This window comes from Mytilus edulis, chromosome 2 (assembly GCF_963676685.1).
Source record: "Mytilus edulis chromosome 2, xbMytEdul2.2, whole genome shotgun sequence".
Taxonomy (NCBI): Eukaryota; Metazoa; Mollusca; class Bivalvia; order Mytilida; family Mytilidae; genus Mytilus; species Mytilus edulis.
Genome location: NC_092345.1, coordinates 67,883,248 through 67,910,461, shown reverse-complemented (window position 1 = coordinate 67,910,461; position 27,214 = coordinate 67,883,248). Strand labels below are relative to the sequence as shown.

The following is a 27,214-nucleotide window of genomic DNA, read 5'->3' as shown; positions in this document are numbered from 1 at the left end:
ATGCATGCATGTTTAATCAATGCAATTTTTTTTTTTGGGGGGGGGGGGGGGGGGGGTAAAATTTCCCTACAAAACCATTTATTTGAAGGTTTCAAATAAATACTTCATAAATGGTTATATTTTAGATTTTGCTCAGACCTCAGCTGTTTGGAAAGAGTATGTTTTTTAAACTTTAAACATAAACAACTTGAAGGCTGGAATATAAAATGGTATTGCACCAATTATCTCAAAAGGATTACGTTGGATATACATAAGTTACAAAGTACACTGGGTTAAATATTTGATAACAAAAGCGATGACAAATTTGGTATCTACCTATAGTCCAGTGAAAATATGGGACGTGTTTTTCTACCAATATATTACGAAAATCTCAGGTAGCAGGGTATATTATCCTTGGAGTTGATTTAAAACAGTCCCAGTTGATGCCATCGAGCTGTACAACACAATGGCAAAGATGTATGTCTACTGTTTCCTATTACTACTACTCAGATGCTCAGTTGCTTTAGAAGATAATTATCATGACATAATACAAAACAGTTATCAAACATTGAAAGGATATTCACAGCATGTTAACCAGACGGTTTTACTTCAAGATATAAATGCAATGAATAAAGCATTGAATGTACGGAACTTATTAGACAATCTTCAGACATTTTCAGATGAGTTGGACAAAATGTCAGAACTATCGGATAGTGTTATAATTGGAAATACCACGTATGCTAATGGTTTTGATGTCACTTCGACTTTAAACCAGAACACAGATATCAATTCTTTGCCTACAACGGATTATGCAACTCCTGAACAAGGTGATACCACACTTGCCAAAGAAACACCAACTGTTCCCGTTACCACAAAATCAATACCAACAACAGTTCTACCCGTAACAGTTACTGCTTCTAAGTCTCCAGTTACAGCCAATACAATTCCACCCTTACCTAAAGTGAATGCACTCTGCTTGAACCATACCCAAAGTATTCTTGCGGGACTATTTGGAGGAAAACAATGGGCTATGCAAAGTAAGTACATGTAGAATGCCAGTGCAATAGACAATAGAAAGAAGTAAAATCACAAAAATACTGAACTCCAAGGAAAATTCAAAACGGAAATTCCTTATTCAAATAGCAAAATTAAATGATAAAACATTGTTAATCCCTGGTATCTAAGACATGTAATTTCCACTTTTAATTGCAGTATATTTATGACTTCTTGTATTACTGTTACTTTCTGTCAGAGGTCATCAAATCTTGAACTGAATAGGTGAAAAATTATTTCAACTGCTTTAAATTATCGCCGGACATGACCAATAACTAACAACACGGTAGGTATCTTGCAAGAAGCAGGAACACCTAGGTTTACCCATAGTTTTTTGGGGGGTTTGTGCTATTCGTTGATGTGTACTTTTAAGGTTTTTGTGTTATATCGGTTGGTTGTCTGTGTCTCCTGTCGTTTAGGTGTTTTCATTTTTTGTTTTGTTCTTTGGTTTTTTTAGCACTTTGAATATAAATAAGATGTATAGTGAGTGTCAATGAATCAACTCTCCGTCCAAGTCACAATGTATTTATTGTTTTAAATTATAGGTCAAAGCCTTTACCCGGGACTTTGGCTCACAACTTATAACAAGCTTTAAAGGGGCCCAAATGATTCAAACAATTCAAACCGGAAAACTAACAGTCGAATCTATATGCAACACAAGAAAAACTTTTAAACCACGCCAATAAACGACAACTAATAAACAACAGACTCCTGATTTAGGACAGGTTCATAAAAATGCAGCTGGTCTATATGCATAGTTTTGTTCCGCCGGCAATCGACATTGAAGTGACGGCAACACTTCTTCTCTTTCTGCGTTCTTTATTCTAGCAACAAAAATTGGCATGATTTTGTGAAGAATCCTTGACTTTGATAAGAAATTTGTGTTAATGCTCGAAACAGTTTAAAAGGTCGCGATTTGACGTTGTTCTCCTACGTTATATTATATATTGCAGCACTCCCATTTTGGATATACTAGTTTTAATGCTTAATGCGTTAGTTAGTCAAATATTTACACGTATAATTACACAGTGTGGTTGGGTGCTTCAGTTTTAAAAACAATCTGTATAATATATAAAATTATTATACAGATATTAAAGACTGAATTGTAAAGTGTTGACTAAAATGCCCATGCTCATTTTTTAATTTTTTTAAAATTTTTACAAAAAAACCGGGCGCGGTAAATAGAGAAGATCACTTTTCCAGATCCGTAAAGCGTGAATATTAAAAAATAAATAAATTTCGGTTTGATAAAAAAACAAATAAGCAGACGGATCCGTCGAACTAAATATTAGGAATTAAATAAGTGTGGCCTAGTCTCTATTCTCTACACACAATACAACTCTCGTACATTTAAATTGCTAGAATTTAAAAAAAACATACTTTTTTTGTGTATATCAAGAGCATGTCTGTATTAATATTATTCCAAAATGTATCAAACGTCCCTATGGAGATTTCAGAGAGACGCAAATATTTACTTCCCAAGTTGAATGATGCTAAAAAACATGGTAGACGCGCAAGACTACAAAATGACAAACTTTTTATCGAAGGACAAATGGTAAACAGGCGCCCACCACCTCCCGGACCCCCAGTAGAGATTCACAGATTCGACCACCCACAACCACAACACTTCCATTCGGATGAAGAAACCCCTCATAGACCACGATACGGATAGGGGGCTGACAACAGGAGTTGTAATATTCCGTCGAACAGTAATTTAGACAATTTAGACAATGTAATAAAAATCTTATCTCTTAATGTATGTGGCCTAAAATCAAAACTTTTGTATCATGATTTTAATGATCTTATTATCAAAAATGATATTTGCCTTTTTGTAGAGACGAAAACAGATAAATATGATATATATTGAATGTTCCCAATGGTTATAACTATTTTTTGCAAACACAGAACTGCTTTTGATAGAAAATCTGGTGTATATAAAGAAAATTTGAAGTCTTATTTAAAATTTCATAAAACAAAATCTGATTTTGTACAATGGGTTTCAATTTCAAATGAACTATTACTAGATGATAAAGAGTTATTGTTAGGATGTGTGTACATCCCACCTGAAAACTCTAAATATGCATCAAAAGAAGTTTTTACTGAAATTGAAGATGAACTTCTTCATTTACAAGATAACAGATGTAACATTGCACTATTAGGAGATTTTAATGCAAAAACAAGAACATTAGATGACTTTGTTGTACCTGATGACTCTCTTTTTGAAGTTTTGGATAATTTTGATGATAATGAATTGCTAGTATATCTGTATGACTATCAGAAACTATTGTTACATAATATATCTTTACCAAGATTTTCGGAAGATACGTCTTCTGTTAATAATTATGGATATAAATTGTTAGATTTTTGTAAAAAACTAAATATTTATATTGGAAATAGTAGATTGAATGGAAATGATAAATCTGTTGGTAAAAAGACATGTAAAGATGTATCACTTGTAGATTATTTCTTATTATCCTCAAATGTTTTTCCAACTGTAAAATCTTTTGATGTATTAGACTTCAATCCCCTATATTCAGATGTACATTGTGGGCTAAGTGTGTATTTGCATTCCAATGTAAAGAAAAATACTACAAAACAAAATGTAGGTCATCGTAGTAAATCCAATTATATTAAATGGAATGCTGCCAAACAAGACGAGTTTGTCGAAGCTATTTTTAGTAGCCAATTGTCATTCGGTGAACTTGATACTATTTTTAACGATGAATGTGAAGGCAATCAAGTGAAACATATTATTGATAAAGCGGTGAGCAAAATTGGTGAGATATTTAGAAACACGGCAAAATCTATCTTTGGCTTTAAAAACTCGACTCGAAAAAAAATGAAACCTGACAATAAGCCGTGGTATACTAAAAGTTGTCAGGAAAAACGAAAGCAGTTTAATATTAACCGTAAAAAATATAATCTGCGAAAGTCGTCTGTAAACAAACAGATACTCACGAGATCGAGTCGAGCGTATAAGAAGGAAATGAAAAAATGTTATAGTGAACATTTGAAGAAATTTGAGACGCAACTTCGGAATGCCTCTAAAACTGATACAAAAAAATTTTGGGGTATACTGAAATCATTCTCAAAGTTTCAAACTTCTGATGAAAATAATATTACACTTGATCGCCTATATGAATATTTTAAAGACTTGAATAACAGTAATGAAGAAGCCAGTGTGGATGATTTTTCAGAAATTTATTCTCAAAATGACGTTGAACTTCTTAACTCTGAAATAACAGAGGATGAAATCGTTAAAGCGATTAAAAATTTGAAAAATTCAAAAGCACCAGGCATAGATGATATTGTAAATGAATACATGAAAACAACTTTGTGCAAATTTTTACCATACTACCATAAATTGTTTAATTTAGTATTAAATTATTTGATAGTGGTGAAAGTCCTGAAACATGGACATTAGGAATTATTAAAGCTATTTACAAAAATAAAGGTGACCCGAAGGACCCCGACAATTACCGGGCGATTTCTCTAGTGTCATGTCTAGGTAAAGTGTTTACTTCAATCTTAAACACAAGATTAAATAATTTTTCAGATGATGAGGGTCTTATATCTGGATCACAAGCAGGTTTTCGAACTGGATACTCTACGCAGGATAATATTTTCATTATTTATTGTTTGGTTACACTATTTTTATCAAAGAAAAAAAAGTTATTCTGCACATTTATAGATTTTAAAAAAGCATTTGATACCATTTGGAGGGCAGGGTTGTGGCAGAAATTAATTAAAAGTAACATCCAAGGGAAGATGTTTAAAGTGATCCACTCATTATATAATAACATTAAATCTTGTGTCAAAGATGGTGATAGATACTCTGAATTTTTTACATGTGATATTGGTGTTAAACAAGGGGAGAATTTATCTCCATTTCTTTTCGCTGTTTATTTAAACGACTTAGAAAAATATCTGTCTGAAAATTGTGAAATCGGTCTTGACACTCTAAGCTCTTTAAGTTTTGAGAACCTTGATATATATATGAAACTATTTGTATTACTATATGCAGACGATACTGTTATATTTGCAGAATCACCACAGGAATTAAAACAAGCACTTAATGTTTTTGAAAATTATTGTAACTTATGGAAACTCAAAGTTAATGTATCAAAAACAAAAGTTGTAATTTTCTCTAAGAGAAAGTGTACTGTCGACTATGATTTTGAAATATTTGGTGAAAAGATATATCAGCAGGATGATTATAACTATTTAGGTATTTTGTTTAATTATAATGGTAGTTTTTGTAAAGCAAGAAAAAAACTTGTGGAACAAGCACAGAAATCACTATACTCATTGTACACGAAAATTCGTAATATTAGTATACCTATAGATTTGCAACTAAAACTTTTTGATGTATTGGTGTCTCCTATATTGACATATTCATCTGAGATTTGGGGTTTTGAAAATAAAAACGTTATATAAAAAATACACCTACAGTTCTGTAAGAAAATTTTAGGAATTAGATCAAGTACGCCTACTTTTATGGTGTATGGAGAACTTGGGCGATACCCTTTAGAAATACAGATAAAATTAAAAATGCTGTGTTTCTGGAACAAACTAGTTGGAAATACAGACAAATTATCTGGTAAAATGTACAAATTACTTTTCAAACTAAATGAAAATGGCAATAGAAATATGCTCTGGATTAATTATATTAAATCTATATTTGATGAAACGGGTTTTAGTGAGATATGGAATAACCAAGAATATGTAAATCCTGAATTTATAAAAAATGTTGTAAGACAGAGATTGCACGATCAATTTATACAAAAGTGGTTTTCAGATGTGTCTAATTCTTCACGAGGGGAATATTATTCTAAGTTTAAGACAGAGTTTGAATTAGAAGATTATCTTTTACGGTTAAATCCTGTAAATAGAAACTATATATGTAAACTGAGAACATGCAATCTCAAATTTCCGATAGAGACGGGACGTTGGGCTGGTATACCAAGGAATGAAAGATTGTGCAATCTCTGTAAACAAGTTGTTGGAAACGAATTCCATTATATTTTCTGCTGTAATGAATTGAAAGATATCCGAACTAAATATATAACGGGTTACTTTGTTAATGTACCCAGTGAGTCAAAAATGAATAAAATGTTGAATATTGGTAATACACAAGTTCTTACTCACCTATCATGGTTCCTCCAAAAGATTGTAAAACTCTTATAGAGTCAAACTGAAAAGTCACATTACTTTACGATCGAGTACTCTCATGATCCAGTACTCGGATGACATATTTATTTACATTCCATAACACAACACTCTATTTACACGTGGTGGTGTGACGTACTGTAACCGAATCGAGTACACTCAAAACATAGTTGAAGCATGAACTTGTGTATTACCTTTGAAATATGTGTTAATAATTATAATATATATACAATAATGCTACTACCTATATTTACTATGTATATATAATACATTTGTATAAGTTCAAATGACTTGAAATCATATAGTTTAATATATACATGTAAGATAATTTCTATACTCATTCTGTCATCTGTAATTATAATATACTATACATATGTGATGCTCCTGTAGCGCAGTTACTGCGTCTGAGTTTGATTAATAAAGTTTGAAGTTTGAAGCTTAACGCATGTCTTTTTTTCTTTTTCTTTTTTTTTTTTATAAATATGCAACTTACTTGCATAATAACTTTTCCATTTTGCTCGTACATTTAAATGATTACAAAAACACAGTTTTGTTTCTTGCAAGAGCATGTACTAATATTATTCCAAATATATCATACATGTTTGTTCACTTATTTTTTTATTTTTTTTTTATAAATATGCAACTTACTTGCATAATTACTTTTCCTTTTTGCTCGTACAAGTGATATACGACTTTACATGTGATATGAACATGTACTACCTGTACTCAGAGCTGAAATGTCTGTAACGATTAGCAAGAGTGTCTACTTACTTAATCTGAATATACTTAGTACACTTTCAGTTTTATTTTTCAGTGTTGGATGCTCTGGGAAAGCCTCCTGCAGGTTTACTTCGCGGAAAATATGCGTGGCTTGGTGATTATGACGAATGTATTGGTATAGAAGCCGAGGAATTCCACGGAGAATACTGTCTTGCCAAGTTTTATGTGGCTTCTATTTCCAATCCAGTACGTTATGATTTGAATCTATAAAATATCATAAAAACACTTATATAATCATTCTTACATTTTCCAAAGTTATAGAGCTTTTTATATTACTTAAAGAGAATATTGAGAATGTAAGCAACAGTTGCTGATGTTTGTAAATAAACAACGAGATTTAATTGCTGTAAACATTTTTTTTTACCTTTGTCCGTCTATCCGTCTGTCCGATAAAGGTTGCATGGCGTGACCTCTGCATATATACAATATCTATATTCTATATTTATCAAAATGTTTGTATATATACATGGTGTGAATATTATCAGGATTTCAATTTCTTTCAAAATTTCCGCAAATGACAGAATATTAAACTGTAATTTTTGGGGTAAGTTAAGCACACATGTTTTTTTCCAGCTATTACTTTCGCAGTTTTCCGGCCAGAACCAGTTTGTTTTGTTAACAATAACACAAGTGTATTGCATTCTACATTTTTTTTTTGTGTTGTTCTAAGTGTTTGAATATAAAAATATTTCAAATTCACCGGATTTCATTTGTTTAAACATTCGCAAACAACAGAATGATGAACTTTATCACACGTGGTGAAATTATCTATGTTGGATACATGGGGACTCCGGCTGACTTTATGGTTATTAAGCAAGAACTTTTGTATTATGCAGGGTATTTTAACAAGACTCTGCATATTATCATTATTTTGATTTCCTTTTAAACGATTAACAGGATAAACGGATCACAAGTTTTTAAATATTCACAGGATAAACGGATCACATGTTTTAACGATTCACAGCATAAAGGGGGAGGGGTTTCTTCTGGTTAAGAATCTAACTTTTCTTTTAAGTTTAAATTATGAAAACAGTGCATAGCTTGATTGATATTTCTTTATTTCAAATGATATTATTTCAGCTAACGAAAGCAAAAGGAATGGAAATTATGGTCGGGATATGTGTGCCGAATACTTGCTCTATTTCAGACATAAAAAATCTGTTCAACTCTGGTAGGTATATAATTACATTTATGTCAGGGGACAGCTTTTTTTTTAAACATTGAGTAAATGAAGAAATTGAAAAAATCGATAAAGTGTATGCATTAATCCGCTTTGCTTCGCTATCTGTACTTTTATTACGTGAGCCGCCCTAAACCTAACAAAAACATATGTGAACATAGATGCCGTAAATATGATAGTTGGGTGAATTGTTTTTTTTACGCCGTGGCAAATATAACATGCATATCAAGATGTGAACATGTGAAATGATGCCTTTTAACCATATCTACAATTTTGAATTCAATTTGAATGTGCTATAAAAAAAAAAAGAAAGATGTGGTTTGATTGCCAATGAGACAAGAGACCAAATGACACAGAAATATACAACTATTATAGGTCATCGAACGGCCTTCAACAATTAGTGAGCAAAGCCCATACCGCATAGTCAGCTATAAAAGGCCCCGACATGACAAATGTGAAACAATCAAACGAGAAAACTAACGGCCTAATTATGTACAAAAAATGAACGAATATCAAATATGTAACACATCAACAAACGACAAACGCTGAATTACAGGCTTCTGACAGGCACATACATACAAAATGTGGCGGGGTTAAACATGTAAGCAGGCTCCCAACCCGCCCCCTAACCTGGGACAGTGGTGTAACAGTACAACATAAAAATCAGTTGAAAAAGGCTTAAGTCATCAGATGGATGAACATACAAATACTACACCGCGAGGACGTGGTTGGGTACTTATATATCCCAACAACAAAACAACACTAAATCCAGATCTGAGAGTACTCGCAGTTACTAACAGTTAGTTCAAAGCCACTAACAAATAATAAAAAAAAGATCATGCCTCTATGACTAGTTCACTAGGTAACAGTTCGCATTAAAACATGTCACCCAACCCGACATATTAGTCAGACTCCAAGTTGACCAGACTTTGCTTTTTCTCCCATATGTCAAAATGCTTTCGGGAAACATTTGTTTGACATGACCGGGAGTTAAATCTATTTCCTCCTGTACTTGTGACGATTACGCTACCATGGTATCTTCGAGGTTGTTGCTATAGTAAGCAATTCTCAGAGAAAGTGGAATTAAAAGGGATGTGTAGCAATACCCGTTAACATACTGAAACTCATTTACAATATCACTACACAACTTGTGTATTTGCTTTCAGTGTTACCTAGGATCTCAAATAACACAGTATCTTCAACTGGCGGAGATTTCAAGAAACCTGACCAACCTATTGATTTTAGAGCAAGCATAGCATTGTAAGTATTTGCAATTTTACAAATAGATGTATCAGTTTTGGAAAATGTGTATGCCTATTTTAGAAGTAAATAAACATCTCAAAGTTTAATTTTACACATTTATACTCATTTCAGTTTACATTTTTTATTAATCAATACCGAGACTGTGGTGAACATAAAACTGCCAAAAAAAAATAAAATCTGGTAGAAAGAGTGACTCATCAGATCGGCACAAATACCCACCACCAAAAAAAAAAAAAGGAACAGACAGTAATAATTTCATTTCTAGTGCAAAGCGTAAAATATATATAAAAATAAGAGTTATCTATTTGAATCGATTAGGTAAAAAAAATAGCATGTATGCAAATGTTCATGAAAAAATCCCTGTAGGATCAAAACTTTATCTTAATATGCCCTTAATGTCGAGAATGTACGTAATACTGACTATTTCATAAACCCGTATCTTGCTAATGAAAAATTGGTATTAACCCCGCCAACATACTGCATTTGCCTGTCTCGAGTCAGGAGCCTGTAGTCCAGTGCTTGTCGATGGTAATGTTCGTCATATTTAGATTCTATCTTTCGCCAATTGTTTTTTTTTAATGGATCATAGCTGTCTAATTGGCAATCATACCACATCTCCTTTTTTTTAATATTAAAGAGTTTTAATGGATTTGGATGGGTATAACTGTTTTTTTAATATCAGTCTCAAAATGTACGAGCCAACTAGTAGTCACTTGTCTTTGGAATTTGCATGTTAACATGGGGGAATTAAATGAGTATAAATTTTCAGTTCACGAATTTAGTACGATACTAGATCTCAACCGCGATTTTTAGTGTTCGCATTGTCATTAGAAAAAACCATGCTGGTTATAAGGTCACTGTTTTCTCTGCCACCAAAATTTTTCTGTTTGAAACCATCCTGGTTTTCTAACTATAACCAAAACATACTTGTAGATACCGGGTATATCTTTCGGTCACCAATTGAATTAAGTCGTGTTTATGGTGTCTTCTGGCTATTCCTACATTTTGTATTTTACTATTCTGGCTATTCCTACATAGGGGATTAGTGGAAGAACAATACATGTTGTTATTGCGAAATATGTTGTTTTAGTCATTAGTGTCTAATTTGATCAAAGGTAAATTTACCTGTGGAAATTAAATAAAAATTATTATTTCTATGTTAATAATGAGACTTTTTTGTTTGAAAATATGCATACAGTAATAATTTAAAGTATCTAAATACCATGGAATTTCTAAAAAAAAATAAAGCTAATTGAAAGAAAAGAAAGTAGAAGCATTGGTAAAATAAAAATAAAAAGAAAGAAAAAGTAGTAAAAGCATTTAAAAATCTGGAAAGTCTAAAAAAAAGCGTATTTAAAAAAAAATTATAATTACCCACACTTTCAACTTCAGCCTCAAATAATTTATAAGTTTCATTATCTTAACAAATTATGATTTTTAAAAATGAATATAATATCAAAAGTACTTAATTATCATAGATAAGTGTATAAATTGGCCTAATAGATTAAGCAAAGCCAAATGACTTTGAACTTTGATTAGCTTTGAACACTATTAACTTGTGAAGCATGGTCTCAAACTTGTTCGTAGAGCTGCAGTACTGCCACTTTTTCCACCCAATACAATTTAAGATGTTTGGTTTCATGCACTTAAAGACATCCATGATTCAGAATACTACCACACCAACACTTAACTTTACTGACTATGTAACCAGCTACTGAGTAGTGAACAACCAAAGTCTGTGGAATCACTATGTAATAGAAGGTCCTAGAACAACAAACCATTTAGAAGGTTGGATATTAAGCTAAAGAAGTTAGGCAGCTCACCAAAACATCTCCAGTATGATTAGTATGTTGAGAGCAGAAGAAGCCTTCCATGCTCTCACATTGATCCAGTACAGAGCTGGTGGGAAACGAATCCCAAGAAAGAGGAAGTACAGGGGAAAAGATGACAGACTCCAAACACTGAAAATAAGGTTACAGAATGATGAACTTACTCCAGTCGAGTATGGAGATTCTGCTTCTCATCTCCTGCACATTGATTAAGACTTTGTATTTTTTTATATGTTCAATCATGATCAATGTATTACTATGTGAGTGCTATGAATAATGTCAATTTAGTACACTTTTGGTGCTTTGTTTAATGTAACTCAAAATTTAGTGCTTTGATTTAAAGAATGATTTAACATTGATATTAATAAATAATAAATTCATATTGTGCTTTTGAATATTATTTACATAGACTGTGCTATGAAATTATTAAATGAAATAAAAGACTGTGATATAAATTATTCTTTTTCTTTATTTTCTGCAAGAATTACCTGGATTTACCTTGATTCGTTAGATCTCATTAGTTTAGTGTTGTTACAACATAATCCTACATAATCCCATTGTTTGCATAAAAATTCTGGGAACTCCTACATAAAATTTTACTATTTAACCTATAAAATTCAAAATGTAGGAATAGCCAGAATGAACCGTGTTTATCCCTGTTTAATGAAGAAGTTCATGTGTGATTTTGAGATGTCTAGATAGCAAATTCCAAGTACACCGTTTGGTGATGCGCCTGTAAGATTAGGTAACAGGTAACTGGTACATGTACTATTGGTATCGGTATCGGATTCGAACGGGAACTTGTTAATTATTGATGATATTAATTATGTCGAAATCAAAAGGCCTGTATGGTGTAATTGTTCATCAACACCATTGTCCTGTACTAGTTATATATATAAAGTTGAATTTTTGTATTCGTCGTTTTTACGCCATGCCGGGTAACAAATTGGACCTCGCTATTTTAGTAGTATATATAGAGAACTGAAATATAGTTGAAAATTCGACCAATATTTTGATTAAAATTCTTCTTCTTCTTACAAACTCGATATCTCAATCGTTCAACAATTGATGAAGGTTATTTAATAATCACTCGTTGCAGATCTAGACAAAGCATTGTTATTAATATGGGTTTTATAAGTAGGCATAAAGACATTGAATACAAACAAAGACATACATGAGACATACATATATCATGTCTCTGATACAAATAAGTTGTTGTGTGATTAAGTTAATATGGAAACAATTCATTTGTAGCATTATAATAGGTGTACTTGTTGGACTTGCGATCATAGCTACCACATACGATGTTGTTATTCAACACATGTCAAAACCAAAGAAAAACAGTTGGGATCTTTCCGATGGTCATGCTACGACATATGATTCAGCTGGTAATGCGCATGTCAATAACGGATACGAAGGCGAAATAAATGGACCAAACAGTGATTTATCTGGCCAGGAGCATAAATATCAATTTAAAGAGCCTGATAGGTCAATGTCAGTTGAAGAGCCGTCTACAACTCAGTACACACCAGGTAAATTATATTCTTTGGTACCGTCCATTCCATCTTTTGAGGGTTTTTTCTCGGGGGAGGGGGGGAATGTTTTGCTTCCGACTTTGATAAAAAAAAAAAAAAAACAACAACATCGGTTTTGTTTTGTTTTTAATAACATACAGGAACACGAAAATTTACTGAAACTCAATGTTACAACTAATTTCCCCCTTCTTTACAATGGTATAGAACTATTCTTTGTTTTACTTCATAATCATTACAGTCAATTTGTTTTAAATTAACCTATCTACTATAAAGTCGCTTAAGATAACAACGATGTCATCTATACTCTATATTTGGTGAACCTGATTTGTGTTTCGCTCACCCAAAACAAACGGAGAAAATATTACAGAATGACTGTTTAAAATTACCTTTTCCGTGTAAGCACTTGGTCAGTAAGAATAAAAAAAAATAAAAAATCTATATCACACCAGAACCATGTATAAAGAGCTTATAGTATAATAAACGGATAATGTTTCGGCTCTTCTTGACGCACAACTTTACATTATCCGTCACAAAAGTACCTTCAGGATACTTCCCCTTTATGAATTATTATAAATTTATAGAAACGTTATCCTTGCCAGTTGCCAGTTACCAAGAACAATATTTATTTTCTGCTGGTGTGATGCACGAAAATATATATATTTATAACCACAATTTCAATGCTTACAAATTTGTAAGTCTTGTCGGGTTCTTCTTATCTACTGTGCCGTGAGTTTAGTAAATCATCAACAGAAACAGTAAATTCAATTATGATATAATTCGTTTGACATCTGTGTTACTGCGAACTAATTTCAGCATACAAAGGACTTCTGAATCACATCGTTCATCCATAGCAAACCAAATTGAACAGGTGAGGTTTTCTTTTCCTTACCTCTCTATTCAACAAGAAACTGTTATCATTGCAAAAGGTGTCGTTTTCTAAGTTAAAACGGTCGCAAATAAAGGACATTACGTCGAGCTGAATATATGTTACCATCGTTCTAAGTCTTCCTTATAAATTCAGCATTTTTGTACTTAATATATTTCAGGATTTCTTGGCAAGTTACTGCTGTCATTTTCTGTTTACACAAATGGAGCTAAGATATTGAGTACTAACCAAGGTTCTGGCACGCTAACCGCTGTCAACGGTATACGGTTTATCAGTATGAGTTGGGTTATTCTAGGACACACATACGCGTTTGGCTTGTCCTCAGTAGGTAAGTTTCTTTCTAGTTGAATATATATACACATAATATAAACGTCTAGCATAACGATACACATTATACACAAACTTGTCTTTTTTCCCTTTTTATTGACATTTGAAATGATTATGATTATCCATTGTTGAAGACCCTGAACCAACTTTCAAGATGAAAATAAAATTGCTGTTCCTTCCACATATTATTTATTTCCCATTATAGTTTTATAAAAGAGGGACGAAAGATACCAGAGGGACAGTCAAACTCATAAGTAACTGTATTCCCCTTGCTAAGTGCCTCACCATAAACTGAGAAGTTTTGATTTAGCAAATATATATTATTAGTATGGTAAACTGTTATATTAATTTAAATTGTTTTAGCATAACTTAATGATTCACGTTCATATTCCATTTGATTGAAGCTTTTGTTTTTTGCTAAAACCAAAAAAAAAAAAACAACAACAAAAAAACAAAGACACTAGTCTTGTTCTTTTTTTTTGTTGGGATTTACCAAGAATCGTCCAATTTTTCACCGATGTGATAAATGTTATAACAGAGTCATAGATCAGAAGTGTTTCACACAACGAAAATAACGCTGCCATGAATTTCATTTAAAAAAATCAAATCATCCTGAAGGTATTACTTTCCCTATTTGAATGATTCATTTATATCATATTACCCATCTTTATCTAATTGTAATAAAACTCATGTATTTTACAATGTAATTGCTTCGAAATTACAGGTAATATTGGTACGCTTTATGGAGAACTGCTAAAGAGAAAAACCTTCATGGCTATTAGCAATGCTGAAGTATCAGTAGATACCTTCTTCGCTTTAAGGTACGTTAGGTATTTCAAAATGAACGTAGAAATAACTTATAAGATAAGATGGGGAGGGGGGGAAACAATTAATGAGCAAAACATTTCAACAACAAACAGATAAAATGATAATGACTATTTGAATACCAAAGTAACATTGTGTGTTATTAATCATCTAAACAAGTTGTTAAAAAGAGGCCAAAGAGACCAAAGGAATAGCCAAAATCTAAAGACGAAAACAACCTGAAAAAGCCATTCAAAAAACGATATTTAATTTATTCCAACTTGAATGTTTCATTTTCTCAAATGTGTCAGTTTAATTGACAATTATCTGTTATTACATTTAGTACATTTACATTATTTTAGTGGTACCTTACTTACATACGTAGTTCTAAATCAACTGAAGAAACAAAAAGGCAAACTGAATTGGTTTATGTTTTATTTTCATCGGTTTTGGAGGTAAGAAATATCATCAGATGTTTTATCCGTCAACTTAAAAAAAAATCATGTGATCGTTTGCATGTATTTATTCATCTACTGATATTATATTGTTTCCCAACCATATTCACAAATATTGCACTGAGTGCAACTTAAATATTATATATAGACATACATATATTGTTTGTTTTGAAGGTAATATAATTCAATTCAACGAATGACTGCATGAAGAACGAATCCCTTTTCGAATGTTACATGAATATATTTGAGATATATTTGCATAATATGATTATCTGTGACCTTTCATAATACCCGGTATTATTTTTCATTGAATATGATGGATGTTTAAGTTTGTTCTTAAACGAAGAGGACCTGCAGCAAAATGTGTGTTTGTCCGTACGTCCGTTCAGTCGTCTGTCCGTCACATCTAGTTTGGTCTTTCTGACATTAAAGCCCTCTGAGTACGTAAAAGGAAATTAACAGGATTTCTCACCACTCCACTACTACAAGGCGTGTCTTGTACATGACAGAAATCCGTACATTGAAAGTCAGTTTCAAAAACTATAAATTGTACATATATGTAAACATAAAATGTTTCGTCTCCCAATTTAAAAGATATGGAATCTGATTTTGAAAGTTGGTAGTTTATTCACATATAGAAGAAGGTGTATCACGTACGATATTTTTAAAACATACACTAAATTTTGATCAATTGATGCTTCTTTTTTTTATACCTATAACAGGTTAACTCCTCCATATATGTTAATTATGATGGTGCAAATATGTATCTCAAAATATCTGGGAAGCGGACCCATGTGGATAACAAATGGCTTCGAAAAGAATTACTGTAAAGATACGTGGTGGTGGAATCTATTGTACATTAATAATTTTAAAACTGCTGGAGAAGAGGTAAACGTGTGTTGTTTTATCCCCTAAGCCTTACTGATAACATGATACAAATATATTTAAACATTCAAGTCATCGTCTGATATTATGGACCAGATCTCCAAGGAGATATCATACTGTGTTTGTCAAACTAAAAAATCTTTTATATATGTCTAAAAGAACAAAAGAATTAATAAATTTGTGAACAAAATTTCATTCACTGATCTTATTAGAGTTTTAAAAAAGTCAACAAAGGAACTTATTTATCAAGACGATTTGTTACCATTTATTTAGGTTACCCTCATAAAGACAGGTCAGAATATCATGTACACCATCTTATAACTTAGATATGTCAAAGAGGACTAGATTTTGTCAATTTGTCAATTACAGATTACTTTCAAAAGGCATGATAGTAGAAATTTATTAAAAAACTCCTCGTTTTTTTTTTATAGATATATACGTATATATGATTAAAAATATATGTGATATAAGTTTATTTATGCATCAGCGAATGATACTGTCATAAAAGTTATACTTAATTGTTCTAGTCTTTAAAAAATGAATACTTTTGTAGACATAACAAGAAGACTACAAAACTTACAAACCACATTTTATGACATTATTTGATATATTAAAGTAAAGCATTTATAAATATCTAGTATTGAAATATATCTTCCTTTAAATTCTTGAATAACGCATAATAAGAGTGTTAAAATGAAAATGCAGTTAAAACAAAAAGTGGTATTGTATTTATTATTTCAGTGTTTTGGCCATGCATGGTATTTGGCAAATGATATGCAGTTTTATGTTGTAAGTCCACCTATTCTGCTTGCTCTTTATCAGTAAGTTCAAATTACTAAGTATATAATGGTTTTTAATCATACACTACGTTCCTTGCATTTATTTATACCTGTATTGTTCCCGCCGTGAATTTGTACATGAGGTGTTTTTTTAATGAGTACGTACTAACCACTGTTATTGATATCGTGCTTGTCTTTTATCTTTGATTGGGCACATAGGGTTTATGGTTTACCGCATGATTATAGAAAGTAATTGAAACTGCCAAAATTGAGACCACCCGGGGATCCCGAATCTCGATTTCACTTCTAAAACACAGTGTCAGCAGTCCAATGACGCAACCTTATATTTACTTTAAGTATTTACCATGTGACCATTGGTTTTCGATAAGTTCACATTTCGTTTAAAAAAGGACTCAAATCTTTAAAAAAAAAATATACATAAATACAGGCGACAGTCACAGTGTAGATACTATTCTGTACGCTATCCGGAAGTCGCGATTTTCGAAGCGAGAACTTTTTGGATCGCATTTGAAATTTGATGGATATACTGAATTAAATGGTAAGTTGATCATCTGTACATTGCTTAATGATTAATTCAGCTGACATCGGTATTCTCAAATGGTTAAGAATTAAATTTAGCACATTCATTATTCGTATCTTTGCCTTAATCAATATATTTTCAAGTGCATCACTAAGGAAAATCAGTCTGTGAACCTAAAAACAATCTTTTTACCCTCTTAGTGTACAAATTAACGTAAACACCAGACTAAATTAACTAAAAGAAGTATATTTCAAGTGGTGGTAAAAATTTCAATCAGATCTTTGAAGCCAGAAATAAGAAATTTACACTTGTTTGAATTTCTCACTGTACGATCAGTCTCGCTTGTATATTTTGAAACTGTATGATCAGTCTTTATTTCACTGTATTCTAGTGGTGATTTCAAAGTTATTTACGATACATTAGAAGGTGGCATTTTTCTAAATAACACAAATATATTTCAACAAATTCACATCCTGAAAACTTATGAAACATGTTTACCTTAATAGGGTGTACTCGACTTACTACTTGTGTGTATAAGTTTCAGAACTGTCCACCGTGATACTTAAAATTGTACAAACACACAGATTTAATTGTTATATAAAAATGCATGTATTTACACACATTCGAGGCCGTACTGTAGCCTATAATTGATCGCCTATAATTGATCACAGTTCCTTCACTTTGTTTTGGAAGTAGAGCTGGCTCTTTGACACCCAATTGTACACCACTTTGTAAAGCGGGGGTTTATAGTGATAATAATGTCCGTCTTTCCGTTCGTTCGTTGGACCGGTACAATATGTTTCGCCGGTTTTGTAAACGCATCTCCTCATAAACTACTTATTATACAATGGGGTTTCCAGCCATTTTTAAATGGAGAAGGGTCCAACCCAGGAGAAAAGGGGATTCCAAATATATGTTCCCATACAAATGCATTGATAGTTAAAAAAAGGTTTCAAACCACCGGATCCCCTTTTTTGGATCCGTCACTGATATGACTATTAATTAATCTTACTCGGATTCCTTATTATAAATGATAATGACTGCATTGTGCACCGTCTATTTCGAATTTTAGTAAACATCTTTTATGGGGTTTCTTTATATAAGACTAGAACACACCCGTGATATCGCGGGTCCGTGACTGAATTAAAGTATATAACTATGTGCAAGCCTTATCTTAGTATTAGTACTGTCATCTGATAAAGTCATGCCGATTATAAGATACACAATTTTCTCTGCTTTCAAATCTTCAAGTTCTGTTTGAACCCGTCGAACTGGAACTTATCAATTATTGGTAATATTAAATATTTGGAAAACAAAGGTCCTTGAATTGAGTATTTTTTAATCAACAACATTGTCCTATATTAGTTATAAAAAAAGTTGAATTCTTTGATTCGCTGTTTTACGTCATGCCCGCTAACAAATTGAAACTTATTTTTAGTCCAGATTTTTAGTATTCGTATTGTTATCTTAGAAAGTCTTACGGATTAAAATACTACAACAGGTAACAATTTGACAATTTAGTAGTGTCAACCCTGTGATTATGACCCGTTTATATAGCATATTAATCCTGAATACACCGTTTGGTGGTGCGCCTGTCAGATGCGGAACGTACAGATAAGGTAATAGGTAATTATACTATTGGTATCGGTATCGGACTCGACCCGGAACTTCCTAATTATTGGCGATATTAATTACGTGGAAAACAAAAGGGCCTGGAGTGGTGTAATTTTTAATCTACACCTTTGTACTATATTAGTTGTATATAAAGTTGAATTCTTTGATTCGTCGTTTTTACGTGATGACGGCTGACAAATTGGACCTCGTAATTTTAGTATTATAGATACGGACTTTGCATTATATGGGGCACCCATCAGGTATTTCCAACACTTCCTAAACCAATTATTAAAGTCTTCTGAAATTGCTCCATTTTTTATCAATTAAAGCATTATGCACCGTCTATTTCGAATTTTTGGTGAAAATGATTTTTATGTTTCTATACTAGTATCTAAAATACGGACTTTGCCATAGCCTTATATTGGGCGTACCTATTTTATATCCACAAATTCCTTCAGACACTTAACTTAATGAATCTTTTTTTAGATTCTTTATCATTTAATTCAATTGTGCACCTCTTATTTTGATTTTTCGAAAAAAATCACTGTTTTCTCTTTCCGTGATAAGGCCTTTTCAACTACCTTATTGGGTGGTACCCATTTACTATACGCAACTCTCCTAAACTTACCGTATATTAATAAAACGCACGGACACGACTGGAAACACCATTTTTAAATCTTTCAAGAAGCATACCTCATGATCAAAACAGTCAAAATCGTCAATATCAAACTTAACCTCCATTTTGGCATCAGTAACGAGAAATTAAAATTTTAAAAGCTTTGAATGAACGGTTCATGAGTAAAGGGCATGGACAATGTTTGGCAGCATTCTGACATCACCAAAATAATATAAATAAGAAGATGTGGTATGAGTGCCCATGAGACAACTCTCAATCCAATTCCCAACTTATTTTAAAGTTTTAGTACAGCGGGTTTAAACGTTTTAATGGTCGCACCAACCTTCAACCTACCAAGCGAATTTTCTGTGGAAAATCCTGTTAAAAAGGGTGACGGTACATAAGCAAATTATTATCATTTTCACAAGTTGTCACGCAATTAACAAATGCAATCAGTACAATGAAATATATATGGATTAACCCAGAAATCGCTTTTTAAAGAAAAATAATAATATCCTTTTCATTTTAAATTCATTCGTGATTGATACAGGTAATGATTTCTGTAAACTTACCCAAATTATATCACATGAATTATTCCCCTTCGCAAAGCTTTCTTTATGCATTTTATTGTAACTTTGAAAGAGACAAGCTTGATTTGTTATCATCAATTGGTCAACGGCGGACGGTGTAAATAGTCTTTAAAAATGTAATAGCTAAACAGATAACTGCAACGATACACTATTACAAAGTCCACAAGCAAATCATGTATTGCTTTTTAGGCATTTGATTTTAAATAAGACTGACGGAACCAAAATACAATTATTTTGCAGTCTACAAAAATCATCAGAACTATATTTATATTGTCTGATGAAAGATATTACACGTTATAGTTCCCTGGACAGTTCATAATATCACATAGACACGTATATACCTTCAAATTGCCGTTGTTTTTTTTCTTCAAAATCACGACTGGTCATACAGTCAAAAAAATTGAAATCGCTTCTAGAATACAGTCAGTTGTAGACTGATCGTACAGTAATTTATTTTGGGATCCTCAAGGAAAACATATTTTTTATGGGAAATACGAATATTCTACTTAAATACGAAAAGAATATTGAAACAGTATATATTTAACTGTAAACTGATGCAAATATTTGCAATAAAAGATTATTTGCTTTGTACTACGAGAGCAAAATTGTCCATCGATTTCACTTTTTTCTATCAAGTTGGTATGATGCACACGTATATTTTATGTTCTAGTGCATGTTTTTGTTACAGTTACACATATTTATGATGCTATACATACCTTGAAGATGTTCAAAGCACTTTATAGATATAGGTGTAAACAAATGATGAGAAAAGTCACCGTAGGCAAAACCGTCCTGTTAGCCAGTTGGAAATCATCGCTTCGAAAATCGCGACTTCCGGATAGCGTACAGAATAGTATCTACACTGTGCAGTAGTTAACCGATGTTCAAAGCTAGTTAATCGATAACGAAGAGACAAATCAAGGTAACACACAAACGCTTGAGGGAATGGCATCAACTCCAAAAGGAGCGAGATCGGGTCCGTTGACAGAATTAGCGAATCCTGCTTTGTATGCATCACCTGCCATATTAATTGATAAAATTACTGATTGGTACCTAAATATATAAGACCGCAATACTATGTGGCTATTGAGTTGAGACATCTACACATTATATTCGTCACAGCAAATTCTTGAAGGCAACCAGGTCCATTTCGTTCGTTCGTCCTCATAACTCTGTTAGGAAACATAGTGTTTAAGTTCGAAAACAACTATAAAAAAAAACTCAGTACGTAACACATCGTGGTTCTGAAATATATTATCCCCGAGGGTATCACCAGCCCAGTAGTCAACACTTCGGTGTTGGCATGAATATCAATAATGTGGTCATTTTTATAAATTTCCTGTGCACAAAACTTAGTTTTTTTCGAAAAACTAAGGATTTTCTTATTCCAGGCATAGATTACCTTAGCCGTATTTGGCATAACGTTTTGGAATTTTGGATCCTCAATGCTCTTCACTACTTTGTACTTGTTTGGCTTTATAAACATTTTGATATGAGCGTCACTGATGAGTCTTATGTAGACGAAACGCGCGTCTGGCGTACTAAATTATAATCCTGGTACCTTTGATAACTTTTATCGCTTTTGTCATTTTTCAATACTTATACGATATGAATTGCAAATACTGGAACACGATTATATCATTAAGTGCTAGTTACCGACAAACAATAGAATATAACTACAACAATTTGAAAGCAGATGTACTGGTATACTTGGACGAGTGGTGTGTGTTTAACTATGTACTAATAACTCATTATAAGCATAAAGATGATTGTGAATCACTGAAAATTACAAACCTATAAAATTACTTTTTTTTCAATTAAAACACATATAGTTCGCATGACTTGAAATTCATACTAAAGTGATCTCACTTTCTACATGGCGTTTACTTTGCCTTACAAAAGTTATAAAAATAAAACCAGCAGAAAAATGAGGATGATACAGTTTATTGACATTAGTAATATCCAATATAATTTCTAGATATCATTATTATATCAAATAACTTGATATCTTCACACATATTTTAAAACTAATCGTTAAAAATGTGTACAACATTCATTCTTTATTTTTCAGTTCTAAAATAGCTGGGACTATTGTTACTCTCGTAATATGGTTAGGAACAGCCGCAGCAACAGGATATACTTCAGTACATAAGGACCTTCGTGTAAATCCATTTAGGTGAATATTTAGACCCCACCAAACATTGGGGTGATTTCAGGTGCACCGGAAGGATAATCACATGTGGCTTCCGTCGTGATACTCATGTCATTACAAATCCAGTAAATAGTGCTAATTTAGGATGCATCTTTTATAAACGGAAACAGTCCGTCCGTTTATTTAACCACCTTAAGTATCTGCATTAGATTTCCCCCAAAAAAATGGCTGTTTAGAACTAATGAATTGACTGCAAGCGGTATAGCTGCGCAAAGAAAATAAATGTCTCCTCCTGCCTTTACAGCAAGGAAATATCTGGATAATTTCCTGACATCTTAGAAAAACATTTTGATGTACATGATTTTAAGATCAAGTTCAGATCAAGTTCAGATACTTGCATGGACTATCACAACAGACTTTGTCTGTACATGCATGAGCTAAACTTACTTTACATGGACATTTGAAATTATTCTATTTTTCAAGTAGACTAAGTCAATGCCAGCATGGACTAAGTTAACGTTAAGGTTAGTTCTCAATTTTTCATGTTTACATAATCCTATCAAGCGTTTGTAATTTATTCAAGAAGGTAAGTAGTAATGCACAATATACTTCAAATCAAAAATTTAAGATTAATTATGAAGACGTCAACCAAGAAGAAAAAAAATGACAGTAACATCATGATAAAAAATAATCGAACTAAAACCATGAAATAAAGCGATAAGGAGTAACTCTTAGTTTTAAAGCTTCCTTGATATATCATTCAAAACTTCTGTCGTGACAGTATTAGCAATCTTATTTCATCAACTTTAATTATGTATATTTCAGTGAAGGCGACTATTTTGATTCTTATTATCAAATGCCGTACTGTCGAATTGGGCCATACTTGGTTGGAATGTACACAGGCTATATTCTTTACACCACAAAATGCAAATGTAAAATAAATAAGGTAAGACAGTTTGACAATAGAGGCAATTAATATGTCATTTACACCACATCAGGAATAATTTTTCCATGGTAGCATATATTTTAGAAAATGAAAAAAGGATTAAAGAGGCACTAGCTGTCAAATTCATGTTCACTAGACTCAAATTCACATTTTTTGTTTTTATAATAATGTAAAGCATTTATCCAAATTATAAAAAAGTTTAAAATATACAGTTTACAGAATATCTAGCTTCGTTTTGTGTGTATTTTAGTCATACAATGTTGAGTTGACATCCCTAATACCACCGGTGCCAATGTAAGTGATATAAAAATAGAAATGGAAATATTACAATCCTGTTGATGATATCATGGCTCAAAAAGATGATTCTGATGTATTGGTTAGTCCATGTACAGACTGATCTCGCTCCTATTCGATTTTCTCGTACTAATCCATTTACGATACTAGAATAAAGATAAAAAGTAATACCACAAAAATACTGACATCCGAGGAAAATTCAAAACTGGAAGTACTGCATCAAATGGCAAAATCAAAAGATAAAACACATCAAACGAATGGTCTTATTCCTGACTTTGTACAGGCATTGTCTCCAATAGAAACCTGGTTTTATAGCTAGCTTAACCTCTCACTTGTATGAGAGTCGCTTCAAATTCTATTAAATTGAAACTACTGTCGCCCAGTTTTTGTGGGTACAGATTGGGAAAGGCGAAGTATGACATATCTTAAGCTCAACATTATAATTGGATTTAGTTTGTGCAATGTCTACTTTGAATTTTACATATGTGTGTAATTGTGTACAAAGAAGAACCAATTCACAATGAAATAAAATTTAATATTCAATGCAACTTTATGCAGTTAAGTCACGTTTACTTCATGTTTTTTAAGTTTAAAACGAATTAACAATACCATTTCACGATTCGACCCGAAGTAAACTTGCTATTTAGTTATATAAGCTTTTATTTACATTTATATGAAGGACACTGTCTTTGGTATAATTTCAGTTTTGAAAATAACATTAACGGTAGTAGTTTTACTGCACCAGATGCACATTGTGACAATGATTAGTACAGCAAATGTTGTTTGACAATCAATTTCTGTTCAGTGATGCTCGAGACATCAAGATTGCAATTTGTATAAATAAAAACGTTTTTATTGTAATAAAGGGACTACATTTTGAGTAAATCTCTGAAATTTCCTCTAAAGATAAGTTTGTTTTTCAAATAACTCTTTGATTTCACATCGACACGTCAACGTTTTGAACAATCATTGAATATAAATGACTTGTCGAATTGGGCATATAGTGCAGTAACATTGGTGTTATTCAATAATGTTATATCATAAAACCTTAAGAAGTAGACCATGCGCAGAGTTTTATCTATCATGAAATAAAGCTGTACAACACTGCTCTATACCTTTATATAATGCATTCTATGTTTCAGTTTGTAAATATAACTATATGGGCAGTGTTTGCTGCGTCGGCTTTAGCTGTACTTTATGGTATATATGACGACATAAATGGTGATCAGTTATCTACAGGTGTTGCCGCACTGTACAATGTCCTACACAAAACAGTGTGGGGTGCTGCTGTCTGTTGGGTCATATTTGCATGTGCTACTGGAAATGGAGGTATATTTCTTAGTATATGTTCACACTATAAGTGTGTCACTAATTAAAACAGAAATAATATAGAGCAATTGGAATTGTCAGTGAATTATTCAAAACCTTCAATAAAGCAAAAAAAGATAGTGGTGTGTCGCTAAACAAATCAATCGGACAAGAACAAATTAATTTGTATCACCTGAAGCCATTAAATGGTCAAAATAACATATATTACAACAGCGCGAATACTCTAGCAGTGTGAGCAAGTTCAATAAAATACGGAAAATGAGAAAAAAAACTTTTCAACATTTTCAAAATGTTGCTCTGGATACTACCTTAAATTTTACTCATCAAGAAACTTCTGTCCATCTTCCGTCAGGTCCATGACGGTTTTATCAATGCGTTCAAATTTTAAACTCTTTTATGTAAGCCTTTATTGCAAAACAAAGTCCATCTATCAGTAAAATAGGGGAAAATGAAAAACAAAATATAAACAAATTGGAAAATATTTCTACTGATACATGTTTTTTATTTAAAGAAGCGAATGTCTATGTTTTAGAAAATTCTATCTTCAAGATATTGCTATATATCTAGCCAAACATTTTAAACTGTACAATACATTTTGTTAAGTCATATTATTCAGAATCTTTCTAATTAAGAATGTAAGACACAATTTATCATTGATTTCTTTATTCCAGGTTTCGTAAATACTATTTTGTCCTGGAAAGGATTTGTACCTTTGTCTAGACTAACGTACTGTGCCTACCTGATACACCCACTTGTTATGTACTTTTACTACAAATCACGAAAACAGTTGCTGTTTTGGGATGACCATGAAGTGGTAGGGATAGATAGACTGATAGTTTAAACAGGATATTCAATTTGAACAATATATGTTGCTGAATCATTAGTTTCGTTCAAAGTCAAAACTATTGTTGTATCTTCAAAGCTTTTTTCAAGATATACCGTCATTGGTATGAATTAAAAAAATATGCGGGGAAAAAGTTTAAGAGTTAAGTAAAACAAAAATGACATACAACTAAGAGACAACAAGGAGTTCAACATATGCGGTCTTCAACAATATACACGTGTCTTTAAATTATAACTATATGAAAGTCCTGAATAAATTAATATTATCAAAGATCTGCCATCAAGTAAAAAAGAACAAAATTATCAAAATATAAATCTGTACAACTACTAGCATTACTTTGGACCGTTATTTGCACATGAATATAAATTATAGCCGGGATGACTAAAGGTACTTATGAGAACGTGCAATACAAATCAGCCGAGCAAACACTAAACTCTATAACGATATGAAAGCCAGTAAAATAAATAACAAGCAAAACAATGACACACAATACTGTATCAAAGCATGATTTCAGCAACTGACATCAAGCTCAAAGACCTTACCCTGCCGATACCTACTCATGTCATCCTGAACTTTATCATTAATGGCTGTTCGTCGGAGTAGATAACATACAGTAACAAAAAAAGTGCAGGAAGACCTTATTTAATCACCAGAATTTTGCTCATAAATAAATGTAAATATGAAACATGTATGATTGTTTTTTTTCATCACGGATTCAAACTCTATGGTCGCATTTAGAATTTAATATCAACCATACGTAGCACAATTATTTAACAACATCAGTACATTTATAACCTTTAATCTATTCAGTCAAAGAAAAAAAACAATTATAGAATGTCAATTGTTTACACATGGGTGTTACAACCGTTCACCAGAGCTTGGTGCGAAATTCCACATTTGAATAAACTCCTTAAAATGGAGTCATACTTCCGCAATGAAACCATATATGTGTTTTAAAACTAAGACACAGTTTTGACAATCTTAAGATATCTTTACCCCTGTTGAAGTATATATATCTCATATTCAATATACTATAATGCAGTTGTTACACTGCAGAAACGCATTACTATGGTAGTACACGGACAACGCAAAAACTAAGAACGGTGCATCTTTTACTTTATGGTTAATTATATGTTATGTATGATCAATTCGTTTATTTTTGTTTTGTCTTCTTCTCGTAGATATACGAATTTTTTGCACATCTTGGGATGGCTTATGGAGTTGCATTTGTGGCCTCACTGGTATTTGAATCACCAATGATGGGATTGGAAAAGGTGGTGTTTAGGAAAGACAAGAAGAAATAAGAACTTTGAAAATGAATTTGAAAGTACCTTATTAATAAAATGTATATGAATTTGTGTCAA

At 32.2% G+C, this 27,214-nt stretch overlaps 1 protein-coding gene across 1 annotated transcript; it reads left to right on the top strand.

The window, feature by feature from the left end:
* Nucleotides 1-318: 318 nt before the first annotated feature.
* On the top strand, nt 319-27,214 carry LOC139512738 (O-acyltransferase like protein-like). The gene is made up of 15 exons (XM_071300603.1): nt 319-1,016; nt 7,016-7,167; nt 8,062-8,152; nt 9,328-9,421; nt 12,508-12,785; nt 13,835-14,002; nt 14,726-14,822; nt 15,168-15,260; nt 15,983-16,148; nt 16,887-16,966; nt 22,357-22,461; nt 23,263-23,383; nt 24,820-25,006; nt 25,678-25,820; nt 27,032-27,214. The coding sequence occupies exons 1-15, from the start codon at nt 446-448 to the stop codon at nt 27,152-27,154; spliced, it is 2,469 nt and encodes an 822-aa protein (XP_071156704.1). The 5' UTR covers nt 319-445; the 3' UTR covers nt 27,155-27,214.

Bases quoted from the DNA above. Each gene is read 5' to 3' on its own strand.
- LOC139512738 (XM_071300603.1), top strand. From the start codon at position 446: ATGGCAAAGATGTATGTCTACTGTTTCCTATTACTACTACTCAGATGC. The intron at 9,422-12,507 runs GTAAGTATTTGC...ATTCATTTGTAG, and splicing joins TTTAGAGCAAGCATAGCATT to CATTATAATAGGTGTACTTG. The intron at 16,149-16,886 runs GTAAACGTGTGT...TTATTATTTCAG, and splicing joins TTAAAACTGCTGGAGAAGAG to TGTTTTGGCCATGCATGGTA.